The 19271-nt window shown below is 43.0% G+C and overlaps 1 protein-coding gene across 1 annotated transcript in view; it reads right to left on the bottom strand.

Annotated features, from left to right (window-relative positions):
- The window catches only part of aebp1a (AE binding protein 1a), a 24236-nt gene extending 4965 nt beyond the window's left edge, over positions 1 to 19271 (bottom strand). Inside the window, exons 1-13 of the mRNA XM_064307155.1 lie at positions 18374 to 19271; positions 10437 to 10736; positions 9639 to 9713; positions 8730 to 8804; positions 8409 to 8480; positions 7135 to 7194; positions 6670 to 6729; positions 4779 to 4856; positions 2525 to 2634; positions 1788 to 1927; positions 1168 to 1252; positions 573 to 717; positions 205 to 284 (exon numbers count right to left, since the gene is read on the bottom strand). Coding sequence (XP_064163225.1) covers positions 205 to 284; positions 573 to 717; positions 1168 to 1252; positions 1788 to 1927; positions 2525 to 2634; positions 4779 to 4856; positions 6670 to 6729; positions 7135 to 7194; positions 8409 to 8480; positions 8730 to 8804; positions 9639 to 9713; positions 10437 to 10736; positions 18374 to 18653 — 1560 coding nt within the window. The 5' untranslated portion in view covers positions 18654 to 19271. The remainder of the gene's footprint in view (positions 1 to 204; positions 285 to 572; positions 718 to 1167; positions 1253 to 1787; positions 1928 to 2524; positions 2635 to 4778; positions 4857 to 6669; positions 6730 to 7134; positions 7195 to 8408; positions 8481 to 8729; positions 8805 to 9638; positions 9714 to 10436; positions 10737 to 18373) is intronic.

Here is a 19271-nt window from a genome sequence, read left to right as displayed (position 1 = left end):
CTTCACATGCGGAGACTGAAGCATAGTCATCTTATAATTTCTTTCACATGCAATCTGTTTATACAATTAGAAACTTTTCTGAAGCAATTCTGGTTAAGTAACTTGCTCAAGGGTGCAACCTCTTTGTTACAAGCCTAACCCTATCCATCAGGCTGCACTGCCTCCTGATATTCCCTACGCTCTTGGCTGAATAGGCTCCCTCACCTGTCTCATCTCCTTGTAGTTGTGGTGCCTGAAGTCTAAATCATCGATGGGCGTGACCTCATTTTCAGTCTGAAAGAAGCCTGCAGGGACAGGAGTACATGGTTATGAGGAAATTAATGAATGGAACTCATCTGAGGAAGGAGGAGTTACAGGTAGGTCATTATAATTCTAGCCATCCATGCAGAATTGTTCAATCAATGTAAACATATACGCCATTCAAATCATATTAATTTTATTATTGTTCGTATCTGACACTTTATATGTTGTAAAAGCCACAGGAAGTATGTGTCCAGATTGTTGGTGGGTCTGTGTCAGGTCTGTTGGTGGGCGGAGCAGTGGGCGGGACTCTGATGTGGGCGGGGACTCACTGGGCAGCTGACAGGCCATGAACTCCAGCCGCATGCACAGGCTGCCGTTCCAGCTCTGCGGCAGGACGCGCATATAGCGCGCCACCACTGGCTCCGCAAGCTGGGACATCACGGGCGTGTCCTTGTCCACATTACCAAAAAAGAGCTGTGGGGAGACGGCAGGGGCAGGGACAATGGGGCGATGTTATTGAACCCCACAGCAATGTGACTGACAGGTATGTACACAGTATGTACTTCCTAACATCACACACACAATTCTTCTAAACTTTGCTATTACAGTAGATGCACATTAAAAAGTAAATAATAAAATTTTTGTCAATTCAGGAGAGTCCAAAAAGGTAAACTGTACATAGCAGCAGAAGATGCATTTTTTAAGTTTGCTTATTTCATAATTAACAATACACATGTACATTAATTAATGTAACATCAAGATGTCATGTGCATTAAAAACCGCAGAGGACTACATAAACCAGGATATTGTAAAACTGGTCCATAGCTGATAAATCCTTGGGGTGTGAGCTGTATACATCGTCCTTTGATTGAAATTAATTGAATAAGCATTTGTAATGAGAGGGTGTTCCTTCTGTAGACTCACCCACTCAGCATATCCATCATGGAGAACTGTCCAGTCACGACTGTCGTTGCTGAAGGCCACAAAGTAGGAGGTGACGAAATCATCACTGGATAAAACGGAGAGAGAAAAAGGTGTGTCACAGACACAAGAGCACGATCAGCATTAAAAACTCACTTCTTCCTGCTCCAGTATCCCATCTGAGTTCATATACCAAGGATAGAAGCTCTATAAAATAAAGTATACGAGCCAAAAGATTGTTTTCTCAACTTGAATATTGTCATTTTATGTGGGAAAACACTGGACAAAAAAATATATGTACAAGCTGAAATATTGTGTTAATTATCCAAATATTTTTTATAAATGCAGTATTTTCATAACTTATGCCAGTGCTTTATATTTTATTTCAATCTATTTTCTGTATATTCCATATCCATAAGAATGACATTTTCCTTGCTCCCCTTCACTGGAAATTGCTTTGAGGTCCTCTGAGGCACTATACAAGTGTAAACCATTGCGATCATTATTGTTATTACTGTACATTCATTCATTCTACTGTGAAAATCAAACACTTTGGTCTGAAAATCATCAGAAGGGCCATGCTGTACTGTGCCCTGGACAGAGGGGAACAGGGAGTTCCTTACTGTATTTGGGAGTCCCTGCCCTGGGTAATGACCCCAGTGAACTGCACCTCCCGTCGGGCATCCACTTCGAACCAGTGGTCCTTCTCCTCAGTCTCCGCACACCAGGCTCCCCCATATATGTCGTCTTCCTTGTCCGAACCCTGCGGGAAATTTCTAGCTGAATCAGTCTCAGAGAGAGCCGGTCAGATGTTTGGGGGGTAAGGCTGATGACAAGGCCAGATGGGGCTATAGCTGTGTATGGGGGTGTGGCTATAGCTGTGTATGTGGGTGGGGCTATAGCTGTGTATGGGGGTGAGGCTATAGCTGTGTATGGGGGTGGGGCTATAGCTGTGTATGAGGGTGTGGCTATAGCTGTGTATGTGGGTGGGGCTATAGCTGTGTATGTGGGTAGGGGTATAGCTGTGTATGTGGGTGGGGCTATAGCTGTGTATGGGGGTGAGGCTATAGCTGTGTATGGGGTGGAGACTATAGCTGTGTATGAGGGTGTGGCTATAGCTGTGTATGGGAGTGAGGCTATAGCTGTGTATGGGGGTGGGGCTATAGCTGTGTATGTGGGTGGGGCTATAGCTGTATATGGGGGTGAGGCTATAGCTGTGTATGGGGGTGGGGCTATAGCTGTGTATGAGGGTGTGGCTATAGCTGTGTATGTGGGTGGGGCTATAGCTGTGTATGTGGGTAGGGGTATAGCTGTTCATGTGGGTGGGGCTATAGCTGTGTATGGGGGTGTGGGTCTGCACCTGCATATTCAGGCGTCCTCTCTGTGGGCTGAGGCCATGGTGGGACATGGAGGAGGCTAGGAGCTGGTCGTTCTCCACACGGTGGGACTCCATTCCAAGAGGGGGGCACTCTGGAGGAGGGGGCAGGAGAGAGAGAGACACTGTTGTCTGACCTTTATAACCTTTATCACAAACTTGTTTTTGTGTGGGGGGCTGAACATGTCCAATTCTGACCCTAATTTGGAATTTGGTCTGCAGCTGCATCTGTTTTAATGTGCAAACCCCCACTGCTGATTCAAGAGAGTTTAGCCATTCATAGTTCCCCTCTAAAACATGTGGTGTTGCTAGCCTGCTTCTTTTCACAGCACAAACTACTGCTAAGCACCACTGCTATGTCAGCACTGGCGTGGTCTGGATTCAATCCGAGGTTGTGAGGCTTGTCTACGCACTACAGTGCATGAGCCAATCAGCAAGCTTGTATTTTAATATTTTTGGAAAGGAGGGCGATGGGTGTATCTGGTTATAATTATGAGGGTAGGGAGTATTGCTGAGCTTAGCTTTCACAAATAAAATGTTGACTGACTTACTCAGCATGTAAAAAATTCATTTCAAAGGCCACAAGACAAAAGTTGTAATGAAGCCAATATATTCCCGCAGATGAGTGGTTTTGCTGAGCCATGACTCTACAGTTTGTCAGCAGATTATTCTTTCCCTTTATATGAGCCCACAAAGGCAAGAAAATGGGTCTCACAGATATCCAAAGCTTGTTAGAGTAGCTGAGAACATTCGAGGTGTTAAGCTGTGTTCAGTTTTACAATGTTTACTTCCACTGTGGACGTTCAGAGGGAAAGAAGAGCCAAGGGTTCACTCGAGCCAAAGACGAAGCAGTCCCTGCCAAACCTCAGCTGCACCCCCCCTCCACACACACACACACACACACACTCTCTCTCTCTCTCTCTCTCGTACTATTTGTCTGGGTTAGCAAAGTTAGTCATTTGGAAAACAAGGGAAAATCATGCCTGGAAGCTGGGGTCAGTGGATCCCAAGAATATGATGTTGGGGATGCTGGCTGCTCAGGCATGCTTACCACATACTGGACAATTTAGCATGTTTTATGGAGGTGTGGGGACTGGGGAAGGTTTTGTGCTCAGTTTACCTCAGTGATGGGACCTCCTTACCCTCAGAATTGGGTCTGAATTGGGTGGTTGAGTCTACTGGGGGACAGGGGTTGTTTGGGCTTGTTTTTGTTGGTTTTTGCATATAGTTTATGTAAATTCTGTTCCTGAAGAATGTCCCAAAAAAGGTATTATTAAAATCACTGTCTCTTCCTATCTCTGTTTCCCCTCATGTACAGCAGAAGTCCAGTGATCGTGGAAAAGAGCTCTCATCCTCGCAGTGAAACCTGCTTTCTGTCTCAGAGCTTCTGAAAGTGGCCTGGGAAGACCAGCCTGGCTGTTTTCTGCAATCTTCAGCTGTTCCTTTTCAGACCTCAATTAATGTTTCTTTAAACCAAACCAGTCTCTTTATTTGGGGCATTCATCTCTACTGTAGAATTGATTTGATTTTCACATTACTCACCTCAAGCTTTATTGGTGGTTTTCTAGCCATGATAAATGCACTTCTGTAAGTTGTTAGGCTAAAAGCATCTGCTAAGTGGTTAATTTGGAAATTGTAAATATAGAGATTCCTCTCTTCAGATATCTTGAGGAAATATTGCAGCATCACCATGACTCAAGTATCAATGATAGGTCTGGACAAAAATAGCACCTCTTCCAAAAAAATTCCCTGATGACTCTGCGATTTCCTTTGTATTTCCAGCTGGAATACACAGCACAGCTGGGAACAATAGAGCGTTTCTACAGTGAAAACTACAGTGACTCAGAGCCCCTTCTGGAAGAAGCTTGTACCTATCGAGAAGTAGAGGTCAGCAACTGCAATCTATTGTAAGTGTGCCACTTTAATTCAACTTTGGAGGTCAGAGGCAGGTAATAGTTCCCTCTGCCTTGAGGAGTAAGAGATTACTATTGTGGACTGGGGGTGGGGGGGGGGGTATATTGTGCTCCTACAGTACCTTCTCTGACCTCTGGCTAAAAGCCTGGGGTCTAAACAATACATATTCCATTTCAATTCAGGAGGAGAAACAGGATAAAAGTTGTTAAAACCCCATACTGATAAAATTTCTTTGAACATCATGATGAAGGTTTCAGACACATCCTTATGTCTCTCATGAGGTGGCGTTTGGAGTCAGCGTATGATGAAAAGGCTTGGCTCTTACTCTTTGGCTCTGTAAAGACTGGGGTCTGTTTCTCTCTGGCTTTCTCTTCCTCCTCCCACATCTTCTTTTGTTTCTCAGCTGTAAAAAGCAACAGGAGGAAAATATTTCAGTCCACGTGCTCGAGCACAGCTGTCAGCGAGAAGTTCAAATTTAACCCACTCTTAGCTTCACAACCACATCAAATGGCATCAACTGCAGCAGGGGGACCCTAAACCCACACCTCCCTCCCCTACCACGCACCCCCACCCTACTGAGCACCTGCTTACCCTCATCAGCAAACAATGGACTGCCTTGATGATGATGATGTGTGTATCTTTGTGTGAATGTAACAGAATGGCAAAAAAAAAAAAACGAAGCAAAAATATGCTGACAAAAAATTGGGTTGTGTATTTTTTGTGCCCTCACACACAACAGTTGAGAACTGGTTGGGGCCTTCCTTAAATGGACAGATGAGGAAGACTGAACCATTTACTGCATGACATGAGTGCTGTGAGTTAGCAGCGCAGCCTTGAAAAGGACCCGATAACAGTCTTCAAAAGTGAAGGTGGGATTGTTCATGACATACGGGACTAGCTGCATGGCAGTGATATATTTCTGTCTGCATACACCGTTTCACGTGACAAAACAGAGGTTGCATCTGGCACACACATGTAGATCTGGACTGTTTTTCGCAGTATATGGTTTCTGACCTCATTTCCTGTGCATCACACTGAAGGAATGGCATATCCCCAAAAACGGGGGCTGCTCTGAGCTCCATGAGGGGAACCCTATGTGATAGTGAGAGCGGAGGGGGAGTGTTCTATCTGTCTCTAACCGAACAATATGAGGAAGCAACACGTGGCACCAGCTGCTGTCTCTCCTTCTCTTTCTCTCTCTGCCTCTCTCTCTCTCTATCTCTCTCACACACACACTCTCTCTATCTCTTCTTATGTAACTCTGGACAAGTTCTTATATTTAATTAAAGCCAGGCAATGCTCTCTCAAGAATTGCCTGGCCTCCCTCATTCCCTCTTTCCCTCACTCATCTGATTTAATATCTCCCTCTGTTTCCTCACACACTCCCTCTCTCATACACACATGCACACGCAAATCATAAACTTTAAAACACATCCTGTATTCCCTCCTTACCTCTTTCTCTCTAACACACACTTCTTACCCTGACTCTCACTTCCTCTCTCTTTTCTTTTCTCCCACTCCTGCAGCTTTTAAAATGTTTTCATCCGTCCACATTCCAGCGTGCTCCCTCTGGCCTTCCACTCCTCAATCGCACTAACGCACTGTCATTATTTCCCGCTATTTGACAGTGTTTTCACTTTTGTTCTCTGTCCAAGTCCAAACAGTGTAGCTCTCACATCACATTGCTGTGACATGTGGGCACAGCATGGTATGATTCACTTGCATCTCAAACATTTCCTTCTGTACTAAAGGCCTCTGAGAAAGAGGGAGGAACTCCAACAGCAGATCATTTTCTTTTATTCAAGTCTTTCCTTCTCAAATAATAAAACAAACAAACCTACTTACCAATGCTGATTTGGTGTTTAATAGATAAGTAGATAGATCTATAAAGTGTACAGTCAGACTAGTTAAAGGAGTCTGAAGCTTGGATTCAACCGATGTTTTTTCCTTAATTTTGACAAACAATTGTCTGCACAAACACAGTTTGGTGAGTTCAGCAACAAAGCTAACTTGCCAAACTAAGTTAGAGAAGAGAATGTGTAGCAGCCAAGCCAAATAAGTGGGCAATGTTCCTTTGAATTCATATAACAGATGCAGTAAATTAGAGGTTGAAGTGGCTTTATTACAACACAATTAGGCCCATTTAGTTTTTTATAGGATAAAGTTACTCTGTAATTCAGTTATTGTAGAATATTAACTAAATAAAGGATCCATACCTCTTTCCTCTTTCTCTTTTCTTGCCCGTTCTCTCTCTTCTTCAAGCTTCTTTTCAGTGACTGTGGAAACAGAGAGCCATGATTGGTCCAGGTGCAGATACAGAATGTTCAGCGCTCATCCCATGCATGGTGTGACTCAACCTCAGCATGCACCTATATTGCACCATTTATTTTATTATGTTCATGATTTATTATTGAAATTACCTAGATTATCCAACTAATGCCAACAAAAAAACATTTCTATGTTAATATAGCAATAATTATATTCATAGCTTCCCAGATAGCAAGCAGCTCCTGGCTGGATCTGCGCAGATTTTGATCTGGCAGTGGTGACTTTGGGCCAGAATCAGTACAGATCTAGCCCAGTGTCACTTGCTATCTGGGTTATTGTTATCATTGAGACTATACTGCGTGTGTGTCTGTGTGTGTGTGTGTTGTAGTATGGATACAGAGTGAGGTACATACTGTCACCATAATCATATTCGTCATACCATGGGCCAATATAGGGTGGAGCTGTTGTCCCCTCTAGATAAAACCAAAAAGTGTTAGAATAATTTGTGCCAAAAATTGTAGATCGATGTGCAGCCATTCATTTTGAAGATGCTCTTGTTAAAAGTCACTTACATGTACATTCGTTGCATTCAATAGATTTATGAGAGCAAACGTAACATCAAAGAAGAGACAAACCGGCAACTGTGCCTGAAGAAATGGAAGAATCAACTATACATATGTGACACAGAAAATATCCACTTCATACTGTTGGCTTCCAAGGATGCTACATTTTCAGAACAGCAGAAGGCCGGCATATCCGAAACACAACTAATTCATCATCAACCCAACACAAAAAGTGCTGCACTCCACTACCATGATTTGACTGGAGATACTGAAAGTGGGTAACAAGGGCCAAACTGTTTGGGGATTTGGTGTCAATTTCTGCCATTTACTGTTTGATAAACCCAGTCTTTTATTTTATATTTCTGACCAATAGACAGTGCACGTATTCATCATGAACCAGCAGTAGTGCATACTTGTTTTGAAAATTAAGCTCATTTTTGTATGAACATATACGATCACACACATCAGCCCTCAGTTGTTCAGTGCTAGTTCATAACAATGGCTCATTCTAATAGACTAGGCTTCATCCACCAAGTCTGAATATTCTCCAGTATAACAATCACAAATCACGTCACCTGCGTGACTCCGCATTTCTCTCTCTGTGTTCAATTTGCAGCCTGTGGAGGCCCCCCTCCTCAGTCCCCCAGTAATTTATTTATCCTAGAGTGTCATACAGCAGGGAAGTATACAGCAGCTTCTTGGCTCAGTCCACCACAGCATGTGGCCTTCATTCCAGCCCGCCTCAGTGGCTCCATCCCAGCTGTGCCATTGTCAGCTGCCTGCTCTGTGATTACACCTGCAGTTTTTTCCCGTGAGCATATCAGCAGCTTGATGAGACTGCCCACCTCATCTCCCAGGCAGGCAAAAATTCCCCTAAAATGTGACCTTGGAGCTCCCTCACCGCCAAATCATCCCCTCTTCCCCCCAAATGTGCTTTTGCCAGTTTTGTGAACGGGGTTTGCACTGTAATCCCAATTAGAAAGCTGCCTGCAATCCATGAGGTTAGCTAACCCTAACCCTTCCCTCAAATTATGATGTTCCAAGAGAAAAGCCGAACCCCATCACTCATCACTGCCCTCTAACAACCCCAGCCCCTCCTACCCCTTACCCACAATGCCACTCACCTGGGGCAGGGTGGTGCCACTTCTCTGTGGGGAAGGCCTCCTTGTAATCAGGGAAGGGTTCTGGCACTTCATCTGTCAGAAGGGAAAACGGGACACTGTGAAATGGCTGCATAGCCTTTGTCTTACAGCACCATGCCCTCTCATTGCATGTGCAGTTGAAGACCTTATAGCTGCAAACAAAGGTCCCTAACCCTGGACCCAAAGAGCTGCAGTTTATTGTTTGTTTGTTTTTTGTTTGACCCAGTATCTCTCCATGACAGGGATTAAGGGCCACTGCTGTAGAGGTCCTTCCTTTTCATAAAGTTTAAGCTTAAAACATACATTTTGCATCCCAGTAGTCACGTTCCTCTTCAGATTTCAGCTTCTTGGTCACAGTCCCTGGTTGTGTTGGCTCCACTGCAAAAAAAACAAGAAGCCTTGAACAACAGCACCATGGGTAATAATGACAGCGCCAAATAAACTTGCTGGAGTGACTTTGAGCTTTGGTATTCAGGAAAGCAAAATGAGGCATTCATATACGTTTATCACCATTTCCACCACTGATTTAAACATTTTGCACACCATATTTTATTAATTTAGCAACTGAATATGTCATGGGGGTGGCACTGGTCAAAACAGTATTGTAGCCTGATAGTCCACCTTGCAAAAGGGCCTAGTCTTTGGTGGTACTGTATGATAATTTTACCCTTCTGTGATGTGGGACATCAGAGAGCAACTCCTATATGCAGTAAGCTCCTTGCCTCTTCAAAACAATCCTTTTCACCTCACTACTATGGGTATGATGATAACACAATCTGGCAACCATCCTGGTCACCATGTCCTGAAGTATATGTCATTGGGAGCCAAAATGGAGAACCCATTCGGTTTTCCAATACAGTGGGAGCCAGTTTTATAAGCAAATATTAATTAAAACATATCTGCAAAAGGCACCTGGGGTGAGGATAAACCGTTGAACTGTCTATCAAGTGATTTATATCGATTTTTAAAATTGGAATTGGAATCAGAATTGGGAAATGGGAATCAGAAAGCAAAAACTGAAATGAAAGTGAGAATTAGATGAGAATGTACAGCCTTGTGGTTCTGGAACCTGTCTGAATTTGGAACACTGATCACTATATTCCACTCTGTCGCATTAGGAATGGAAAGGATCTAGTTTCCTTCTGCATCTGCACAACTACCCACACAACAGCCATGCACTTAAGTTGGATGGAACACTGTGGAGGCTCTTACCTGGCTCTGAGTGAAATGGTTTCTCTGGATAAACGGGTTTCTCCTCTGGTTCTTTTTGTGCAACTGTGGGGATCACTAATGAGACAAAGCAATATATGTCACAAACAATCAAAGGCTTCTGGCTTGCATTCACATGTGACCCGTTAACAGGTTCACATGTCAGCATTTGCTATGACTCCTGTGTTCCCCACGGTCTGTCCAAACAGGTTATTGACTTGGAAAGTGTTAGTATTTCTATGTGTGCACTATGAATATACAACAATTTATAGAAAAGACCACTTGTGGCACACACTGGGATCACAGTGACTGTGTATTTGGAGCCAACTACTTTACAGTACATGTGTATTTGCACAGCAATCTGCAGCTCAATGCAAGTAGATAATTTTCAACTTGTCTGCTACTAAAAGGCTTATATTTAGACTTAAAATTTTATTTTTATGACTTTTTTGTTAAATAATGCAAAAATATAATGAATGAGGTGAGACAGATTTGCCAAAAGAAACTTTCACTTGCCGAGCAAACAGTAACTTAAAACAAGTTAAAATAAGATTTGAAGTCTCATTACAAGACTTAAACACTAGTTAAGACAGCCTTTATGTATGACAGGCAGGTAGAACGGTGAAGGGAGGAGAGGGGTAAAGAAATAGAGGGAGTGGAGTGGTATGGGGTGGAGGGTAAGGGTACAGGAGTAGTATGACAGGTGGAGGGAGTAGACAAGTGGAGAGCTAGAGGTTGTAGAGGGGTACAGGGTACAGTATTGGATGTAGGGGTGGATGTTGTAAAAGGGGTAGTACATACGCTTGTCCCAGCCCAGCTCGATTAGAAGCCGCTCCTCCTCCTCCTCCAGGCTAGTCTGTCTGGTCAGGGGTCTCTTCTTGGGCTGATTGTCCTCCTTTGGTTGCTTGGTCACCTCAGCCTCCTCTGGTTGCTCAGTCACCTTCTTGGTTGCCTTGGTGGTCTTGGGGGCCTTGGGCTTCTTGGTTGGTTTTGGTGGCTTGGGTTTTTTGGTCGGCTTTGGTGGCTTTGGTTTCTTTGTGGGCTTGGGGGCCTTCTGCTTCTTAGCCTTGGCCTCCTTCTCGGCTGCTTTCTTGGCTTTGGCTGGGAATCGGCGAAGGTGGAGGGTGGGGTTGTGAGTGGAGGTGTGGGGGAGGGGGGGTGGTGGGAATGAGAGTGGTTAAGAAAGGAACAGCAGGAAAAACACATCAATCATTCAAACATTGCTAAAACGTGAACCCAGGGAATCTATAGCCTTTAAGGAAGTGCTCCTGAGAATCTACCTGAGACATTGAGCTGCTCCTGCTGCTTTCAGGACAGAGCAAAGCTCCATGTTGCAAGATTTTGTGGGCACAACTTGATAAAATGAATCACTACCCAGGAATCCAAGAGGAGAGGGGTGGTGTGGGGGGGGGGGGGATAGTATGGTATTGAGCAACCCAATCAATGCATCATGATTTATCTGTCATCAGTGGAACTGAGTTGGCTGAAGGCCCAATGAAAGATGCTCTCTCTGAAAGTGCACATTTTAAAGAAGGCACGCCTTGTCTGGCTCTAGAAACTTCCCCTTGAGGGGATAGTCAATCATAGCTGTTGAAGTACACTATCACCAGACAGGGTTGGAAAAGGCTCCTCTGTGTCTCCAAAGAGGAGCCACATCTAGTTCAAGGGTTCTTTGTTAGGTAAAATCTGGTAGCGTTCACACTTTTCACACCTACCATAGAGGGTTTCATAAACAGCTAAAAAGCATTCCTCTGTGGAGACAAGCCAAATAACCTTTTCAGAACCCCCTTACTAAGAGTGTAGGTACTTTATAAAGATGCACATTGGAACGCTACAGCTTAAAGGGAAACAAAACACAAATTTGATGTCACTTTTTTCCATGTGAAAACTGAATATACTGAAAATATATGATATGGGTAAATATACAAATTATTGCAATATATAAAAATTTTGTGTAAACACTCTCAAGTTTTCAAAAATGTCCACATTGAACTATGTTATGGTGTTCTAACACATGGTTCATGGTTAGGTATAAGGTTCAGTATAAAATCAACTATGGTAGATAGAGCTCTTTGAACTCAAACAGAGTTCATATTATACCTAATGGACATGTATAAACATGGTTTAAACGCTGTTAGAGTCGACATAACAGACATATCAGAATTAATTTAACACAAATTATTTTCCTGTTAACTGTGCTATAAGACAGTAACATTTCAATTAATGATCTTTATATTGTACCATATTGTATGCATACAGATGCACATCACAGCTTTGGAATAAAAGAATAGTATCACCAGGTGCTCTTTGGCCCAGCTATTGTAAATATATCAGTGTTCAATAATCAGGACATTCGTATGAAAATAATTCCTTACCAGGACAACTTAAAAAAGATTAACCGGAAGAATGAGGAGAACTTAGCATATGTAGGGCAAGGCAATTTGGTTGTATACTTTCGTTTTATGCTCATCTCTGTTTTATAGTTTGATGATTTATCAAAGATTTTTCACTATCCTCCTCCGATGATCTTCAACGTACTGCTCTTATGGCAAACACAATGTTTTTGTTGCCATGACAGGCTTGAAAATCACCCCTGAGGAGAGTGTCAGACATTGAAATGCATAAGCAATGTGAAATTCCCCTGAGACATAGTGTGTTAGATATTTATTTCTAGCTCACACCTTGATTCATTAGCATACTAAAATTCTAATTCAAATATGTGTTATTTGAATGATTGTAGAACCCATGTTGCTAAAATATGCTTTCTGAGGAAAGGGGACCAAAGCCCTTAATGGAGCCAAAGGCCTAGCAGGCTTTGTCAAACTCCAGCAGCAACACTGGCCATTCGAGCCTGGGTGGTACTGAAGAACTCAGAACTCGGATGCGCAGCTAGGGGCTATGTTGTGTGGCAGATGATGAAGAGATGGAGACATGTTCGGGTTGAGTGCAATGTGTTGAGTTTTATCCTTTTTTGGGAGGGGGTCTGAGGTAAGTTGGCATGGTATATAGAAAGTATTAATTTTATGTAATGGTCAAAGGTTTTATGTGTTCACTAAAGGAACATCAAAAGTCAGTCTACCCCCCCCCCCCCCTTCTTTATTTCAAGTTTTATTCATTATGACAACTTTGACACACTGAAATGATGTCAGACAACTTGTAGGAATAGTAGTTCAAAAAAATGACACTTGCTTAAAAGTTTTCCCCAAAGCTAAGGACAAAGAGCCATAGAGGTTAGAATGAATTCTCACCTTTTTAAACAAGTCTGCAAAGGCCCAGAGCAAAACAAATTACTTCAGCCTGGACACACAGCATGTGGATGAAGCACACCCAGACTAGTTTAGACTTTATTTGATTTGTTTTGAGGTGTGTCTGGCATATTTCTGAGGCTAGACAGAGGCAAATGTGTCTGTGGTTGTTGAAGCAAAGTTATGGTGGGCTCAGGGAACGACAAGCCTCAGCAGACTTCCATGGCAGTGAAGTCACATATGATGAAATGAAATGTATACTGTACATGAAAAATATGGTATATACAGTTGTGTATACAAATTAAAACATATATTGTTCAACACATTTACTTTCTTCCTTTACTTTACTTTATAGACAAAAACAAAGAACAGGTTCTGAAAACAAAAAAGTTTAATCTAATTAGGTGTTAGTGCTAGGAAGAAGTGATAGCATGGAGGGTCGAGGCTGGTGTGTTTGCCTGCTGGAGGGCACTTCAGATGAGAAAATCAACCAAAGCGCTCTGAAAGACCAGACATTAATCTTCTACTGCCTCAGGCTGGCTAAACCTCACCCAGACATAACGTCACTACTCAACAGGGCCGTGCACAGCCTTTTTGTGGCACATATGCTGAACCGTAATAGGAGGTGGCAGAGATTGCGATTGTGGACGACGAGCAGGAATTGCAATTGCAAGGGGCTCAGCCACAGTTTGGCATACCTGAGCATGTGCCTGCCACACAATCTTACCCAAACATAACCTTTAATCAAACGCGACCACACCAAAACATAACCTTAATCAAACACAACCATGCCCATGCTTAACCTTAATCAAACACAACCACGCCCAAATATATCCTGAATCAAACACAACCACACCCAAACATAACCTTAATCAAACACAACCACGCTCAAACTTAACCTGAATCAAACACAACCACGCTCAAACTTAACCTGAATCAAACACAACCACACCCAAACATAACCTTAATCAAACACAACCACGCTCAAACTTAACCTTAATCAAACACAACCTCACCCAAACATAACCTTAATCAAACACAACCACACCTAAAAATAACCTTAATCAAACACAATCTCACCCAAAAATAATATAACCATAACCTTGTCCAAGCACAACCACACCAAAATACAATCTTAGCCAAAACATAACCTCACTCAAAGATAACCCCATCCAAAAAAAACATCTAATCCAAAAATGACCTCAAAAACACGTTGCTTAGATTTCAACTTCACTGAAGTAGACCTTTCCTTGAACCAAACAATGTTACCTAAACATGCCTCAGTGTTCATTACAACAATTGCCGTTGTGGAGCATCCACACATGCTTTCACTTGTGGGTCATTCAGCTATATACAATGTATACAATGTTGTGAAAAAGAATTTTCCCCTTCCTGATTTCCTCTATTATTGCATTTGTCACACTGAATGATTTCAGATCTTTAGAGACAAAATGTAATATTAGACAAAAGGAACAAAAGGAAACACAGAACAAATTTTAAAAATATTATTTCAATTATATAATGAAAAAGTTATCAAACACCCATATCACCCATGTGAAAAAGCAATCTCCCCCTTAAACTTAATACCTAGTTGCACCACCTTTAGCTCACTCTGTTTTGCGGAACTGTTTTCATTTGCAAAAACTGGTAGGTTTTCAAGCATGAACTACTTGTTTCAGGTCCTGCAACAGCATCTCCATGTCAGAACTTTGAATAGTCCACTCCAAAACTTTAGTTTATTTTCAATCATTCAGAACTTGCTTTTGTGTTTTGGATCATTATCTTGCTGCATAACCCAATTACACTTCAGCTTCAGCTCATGGACAGATGATTTGACATTCTTATGAATTTTTGGGTACAGAGCAGAATTCATAGTTCCTTAAATAATGACAAGCTGTTCAGGTCTCAAGGCAGCAAAGTATCCCCAAACCATTACACTACCAGCAGCAATAGGAGCCATGTTGTCCAAAAAGTTCCAAAAAAAGTTTTGACTCTCCTATCCATAAAACATTATCCAAAAAAGGCTTGGGGATCATCCCCAAATTTTTTTCTTTTTTTGAGCATTTATGTTTCCGCCTTGCTACTCTCCCATGAATCCCTTTTGCCCAGTCTCTTTCTTATTGTGGGAGTCTTGAGCACTGACCTTAGCTGAGGCTATAGAGGCCTACAGTTCTTTGAACGTTCTTCAGGGATCTTTTGTGACTTCCTGGATGAGTTTTCGCTGCTACCTTTGAGAAATTTTGACAAGCAGACCATTTCTGGTAAGATTCACCATTGTTCCAAGTGTTCTCCATTTGGAGATAATGGCTCTCACTGTGGTTTGGTGGAGCCCCAAAGCCTTATAAAAAAAGTCTTTTAAAAATATGTTTTGTGTTTTCTCAGTTTCACTCAGTCTAAAGCCGGACACCCACCGCACGCGTATCGACCGCGAGCGCACTACGCGCGTATTACGCGAGTAACTGAAGCGTAGTTGAAGTACTGTTATTACCAGTTACGGAACCAGTGGAGACACGCTACGCGCCGCGCCGTGCTGCTTGGCCGTGCTGCTTACGCGACGCTTACGCGACGCTTGCGGTGGGTGCCCGGCGTAATATTTAATTTTGTCTGAAGATCTGAAACCATTCAGTGTGACAAATATGCAATAATAAAGGAAATCAAGAAGGGGCAAATACTTTTTCACTGCACTATATCGTCCCTGTGTTCCCCTTCATTTCTGGGATCAGGGTCTAGTCCAGGGTCAACAAGTCCACTTGGTGTTCCACCTGGGCTGCCATGCTGACTCGTGTCCCAGATTGAACCCCCCTTGTGCCGAATGACTCACTGTGGAGCTATTTGAAGAGGTGAAGCAGTGCCACATCAGTCAAGAATGCATTAGAAACACAATTTGTTTTTCCCTCCTATAAACCTGGACTAAGAGATTCCAATGGGTTCCATGCCCATCCTATACCATTGAGCCCAGCATTTATAACACTCTGTATCAAACTTGCCATTCTGTCTCCCCCTTATGCTTCCTTCCTGATTCCTTCACAGCTCCAGTAATTTGTGGTTTTCTAAAAAATTTGCAGCTTCAGCCTTTTCCATTTTCCATAGTTGTGTGTGATTAATGACATCAGTGATTAATAGCAGGATTTTGTGTGTGTGTGTGTGTGTGTGTGAGAGAGAGAGAGAGTGAGAGAGAGAACTGTGCAAGGGGACTTTATTTTCATGGAAACTTTTTCTTCCCTTGAGTTCTAATTAACCGTGGTGAATTTGCAGCCCAGAAACTTTGTAACAACTAAGGACATTAGTTCTTGGCGGCAGCTCATTTAGAGACTTATTGTAATGTTCATGCACAATTCACAGGGCGCTGTGTCACTCAAGTTCTTTTAACTTTAATTAACACACAATGAATCCCGGCTGGGTTCTAACGATAATGAACAAAACAGCAGCCACTGCTGCGTAGGGAATTGCTGTCCCATTCACATGCACTGCAGAGGGTATTTACAGGAGTGGATGCTAAACTAATTGCTTATAATTGCTCACAAACATCTTATTTGATGATGTTCTAATGAGCACCATCTGCAAAAAACACACACACACTCACCACAGTGCAAACACACCCACATAAGCACACATGTGACAGCAATTCTCTTGGATAATTTTAGTTATGTAATTTGGTTGCAGGAGAGACACAGGGTCTAGAGTTTCCGCTGGTCTTTGTTTTCAACTTTATATTTGCAGCTGTTTCAAATGTTTGTAATTAAGTGTTTCGATTTATCAGTTAAGTGCTGAGTAACAACAAAAACAAGCAGACTCTGTGGCTCTCCATGACCAGGGCTTAGGACTGTTGTTTTGTTCTACAATAGCTGACTTAATAGGTCAAAAAGAAAAGAAAGGGGAATTAAGTGTTTTCAAAGACGAATGCAAACTTATATTGCATTACAACACTTTCATTTCATTTTAGAATCCATTAGTGAATCTCCAACTGAGTTACAAAATACATAGTTTCGGAAATCGGCTGTTTGAGGCTGTTCTCAGAAGAGCTGACCCTAGAGACTGAGCTAATCCCACAGATGTTTGCTTGGAGATAAACTCATCATCTGCAGATATGTTACTCACTAAAATGCCCTGACTGAACCTTTCTGTTCTTTTGTCTGCCATTCAGCCATGCACACTTTTTCCACTGAGATGAAAAAAGAAACCCCCATAAATTTTCCACAATTAAAAACATCTCTGCAAAAAAAGGCAAGGAAAACACGCAGACAGAGAAAAACACAGTAATGAAAGTTCTAGTCACGTCTTGATGCCGAAAGGCATCTTAAATCAGGGGCTTTTGGGAACACGCAGACGGGCGGGAGGAATTTTTAACCCCAAACTTTCAGTCCTCTTTTGCCTGGCTCGCCCGCACGTGTTTGACCGCAGAGAGCTCTGCTGTTTCACTGCGACTGGAAAAAGAGGCATAAAGAGGAGGGGGGTGTAGGAAAGAGGAAACCCGCTTATCTCTGCGCTAGTGGCGAGGGGCAGCTGGGTTTGTTGTTTACTCCTACACTGCTGAAGTCTTTCCTCCCTCCATCATTTAGAATACCACATTCACTACAGTACAGCCTACACTAGAGAAAACCACTCTAGCAAACAGGTAATTACCCTACATTACATTACAGGCATCAGATGCTTTTTCACAGTGTGACTTGCATTGCATTTCAACATAGTATCAATTTATACAGATACAGATACTGAAGCAATTCAGGTTAAGTACCTTCTCAGGGGTACGACAGCAGTGTGGTACCTGGGAATCAAACCTGAAACCTTCAGGTTACCAGCCCAGTAGTATAATATTCCCTGAATATTATACTACACTGCCACCCGTGCTGTCACCAGTTCATCTGTATCAATGCCCCCTTCCATTGCAATCTGTCTCATCAGTGCAACATCTTCTGTTAACTTGTGAGAGTGTAGGCTATTCTTTGTTTCAAGTATTCATTTATTCATGCATTTGTTTTTGCAATCTGGAGTCCACCAACTGAGCCGGAGCTATTCATTCAATGCTGCATAGATGGCCAACTGCCCAGAGCGCAATGACCCAAACACATGCCCTGCCAACTGCACCTCTCCCTCCTTCTGGGTATCAGTAATGTGTCAACCTGTGTGGCAGTCAGAACTGGCACAGTTACACTTCTGTACCGGACTGTGGGATTGCACAACGTGATGCATGATGGCCATGGGTGGCTTTTTCAAGTGAGCATACATAGGCCTTAGAGCCAAACAGTTTCCAAGTGATGTCTTCCCTGGCATTATGAAATGAGGATTTTGAAAACACCTGTAATTTCTCCACTCACTCAATATGACCAAACAAACGGCTGTCTGTTCTCCACCTACATTCTCTCCACCTTACACACTAGAGAAGTGTTTTCTTTTGCTTTGGCTGCCTACATTATAACAGAAGCCTTTTAATATACAAATATAAATTCAACTAAAATACATATTTTTAAATAAATTTTCTGCTTCTGTTATTACCTGCTAACACCTCCTCTGGGGACTTCTTGACCTTTGGTTTGGGCTTGACTGCACCTCCTTCTACATTGGGATCATCCATGAGCCCCTCTTCTCTCCGACCCTCGCGTGGCTCCTCCTCTCTTCGTCGTGGCATGGGGCCCCTGCCTTGCCCTCCCTGGGCCCTCGCGGCTCCGGGGCCCGCCAGCGCAGTTTTGGAGCCCGTGCCGGCAGCGCATGCTAGCGCACAGCACAGCAGCAGCAGCATGACGGCTGCACACAGCACCGCTACGCTCCTCTTCATCTTCCAGCGCACTCAGGCACCGCTGTCCTCCTCAGGGAACCCGTCAGACCAACGGCTGCCGAGACTGAGCACCAAGGGCAGCTGCTTTAAATTGAACGTTCGCTTTTTTCCTAAATCTGAAAAGGTTCCCTTGGCTTACACTCCTGGAAAAAGCACATCCAAAATGCAATTCAGGTCCTCAAAGGTTGAATGATAAATTCCACAGTTGGTTTGAATTCCAGCAGTCCTGAAGTATATCAATGGAGGGGAACTTTCAAAAAGGACATAAAAAAACTCTCAGAGTTGTTCATTACATAGGCTTAAAGGTGGTGTTGACAAATCACTGACATCAGTCTAGAAAAAGATAAAAGAAGAGAGGAAAAGTTTTCTCTGGGTTGAGTAAAAAACAGGCAGGTGCATATATCCACTGTGAAGTGCAGTGAAGCACAGAAGTGCGTCCTCTGGTCCGTCTGATCCAGAGAGAGAGCAGAATGCTCAGGGCTCGCTCTCAAGTAGCCCTTGCAGCGGCGGCACCTCGTTTCGGGGATCAAAACGAAAACTGACACCCCCGTCCGTCAGCCCAAATCCCTCCTCCCCTTCCCTTCAGAGATCAGCAGCTTTAATTGTCCCGCCGCCTCC

Source organism: Anguilla rostrata, chromosome 14 (assembly GCF_018555375.3).
Source record: "Anguilla rostrata isolate EN2019 chromosome 14, ASM1855537v3, whole genome shotgun sequence".
Lineage (NCBI taxonomy): Eukaryota > Metazoa > Chordata > Actinopteri > Anguilliformes > Anguillidae > Anguilla > Anguilla rostrata.
The sequence above is the reverse complement of the archived record's forward strand: the minus strand, read 5'-3'. Positions and strand labels throughout refer to the sequence as shown.